Source organism: Metschnikowia bicuspidata (genome assembly GCF_001664035.1).
Source record: "Metschnikowia bicuspidata var. bicuspidata NRRL YB-4993 chromosome Unknown METBIscaffold_4, whole genome shotgun sequence".
Lineage (NCBI taxonomy): Eukaryota > Fungi > Ascomycota > Pichiomycetes > Serinales > Metschnikowiaceae > Metschnikowia > Metschnikowia bicuspidata.
The window spans coordinates 887,070-888,654 of NW_017387734.1; the positions used below are offsets into that span (position 1 = coordinate 887,070).

The window sequence follows — 1,585 nt, forward strand, 5'->3', positions numbered from 1 at the left end:
ATCATACAAGTACCTGGATCATACAAAGTACCTGGATCATACAAAGTACCTGGATCATACAAAGTACCTGGATCATACAAAGTATCTGGATCATACAAAGTATCTGGATCATACAAAAGTGCCTGGACCAAACAAAGTACTTGAAACAAACAAAGTACTTGAAACAAACACAAGATCTCTGGATCCTCAAAACATCTCTGGATTCCACACCTCTGCCTGGCACCGGTTCATCTTCTTGAGCCACACCATACGGACGCACTGACTCTCAACCTCGGAGCCCCAAGAACTACAGCCAGCTTTCTCAGCTATACGGCACCATCCGAAACACCCAGTCGTCAAGGACCGCCGGACATTCCTCGGCTCCTTCTCCCTCCCCTCGAAGCCATAGCATATTAAAACCCCCACCATGGCCGACACCAGCAAAGCAGACCTCATGTACCTGCGCATGTGCGAGTCGCCGCCTTCCAAGATGTTCACGCAAGACGAGCTCAAGCAGATCATCAACGAGCCCGATTTGGTCAAGCTCTTGGGCTTGACCCAGAGCCTCATCGACCGCAAGATGATGAAGTTGGTCAAGGTCGGCGACGAGTTGCGCTTCCAGGCCATCTCGCTCCTGGAAACAAAGAAGCTCACGTCCATGAACGACGACGAGCAGATGATCTACTCGCACATCGAGGCCTCGGGCAGAGAGGGCATCTGGACCAAGACGCTCAAGGCCAAAACCAACATGCACCAGCACATCGTCATGCGCTGCTTGAAGCTGTTGGAGCTGCAGCGGTACATCAAGCTGATCAAGTCCGTCAAGCACCCGACGCGCAAGATCTACATGCTCTACAATCTCCAGCCGTCCATCGACGTCACGGGAGGGCCGTGGTTCACGGACAGCGAGCTTGACACGGAGTTCATCGACTCGCTTTTGACGGTGATCTGGCGCTTCATCTCGCTGAAGACCTTCCCCACCGCGTTCCAGGAGCCGACGCCCAACACCAACATTTTCCTGAGCGTGTACCCGGCACACCACGCGGGCTTTGCCAACTTGGATGCCATCATGGACTTCATCATCTCGCACAAGATCACCAACATCGACTTGGGCACCAGCGACATCCGCGCGTTGTGCGAGGTGCTCGTTTTCGACGACAAGATCGAGTTGGTCGAGGGCTCTTTCGACGTGTACAAGGCCACGTGGCAGAGCGTGCTCGAGGCGGGCTACGGCCGCCAGTACAATGACCCCAGCTTGCTCAACGATGTCCAGAAGAGCTTTGTGGACCACTTGAACGAGACCCACCACTTCGATCTTTTTGACCACTACGCGGTGATCAACGACGAGGTGGCTCCGGAGGACGTGGCGCACTTGGACGCGTGGGCCCAGACGTAGGGACCGGTCTGGGCCTGCATGTGTTTGATGTGGCCGACCTGCCAGCTGTTTGATGTGGCCAAACTGGGAAACCGAAAGACTCAGGACGGCAGGTTGCATGCTCGTGTGCCGGTACCTCGCTTTTGGGGTTCTCCTGGTGCACGGCTGGAATTGGGGCAGTCTTTTCAAAGTGGTGTTTGTTCCCGTCGCCGAGTGATCCTCTTGTTGCGG

The 1,585-nt window shown here is 55.0% G+C and overlaps 1 protein-coding gene across 1 annotated transcript; it reads left to right on the top strand.

Annotated features, from left to right (window-relative positions):
* Positions 1-406: 406 nt before the first annotated feature.
* On the top strand, positions 407-1,375 carry METBIDRAFT_43491 (DNA-directed RNA polymerase III subunit; the record flags this gene model as incomplete). The annotated part of the gene is made up of 1 exon (XM_018857664.1): positions 407-1,375. The coding sequence occupies one exon, from the start codon at positions 407-409 to the stop codon at positions 1,373-1,375; it is 969 nt and encodes a 322-aa protein (XP_018710988.1).
* Positions 1,376-1,585: the final 210 nt, after the last annotated feature.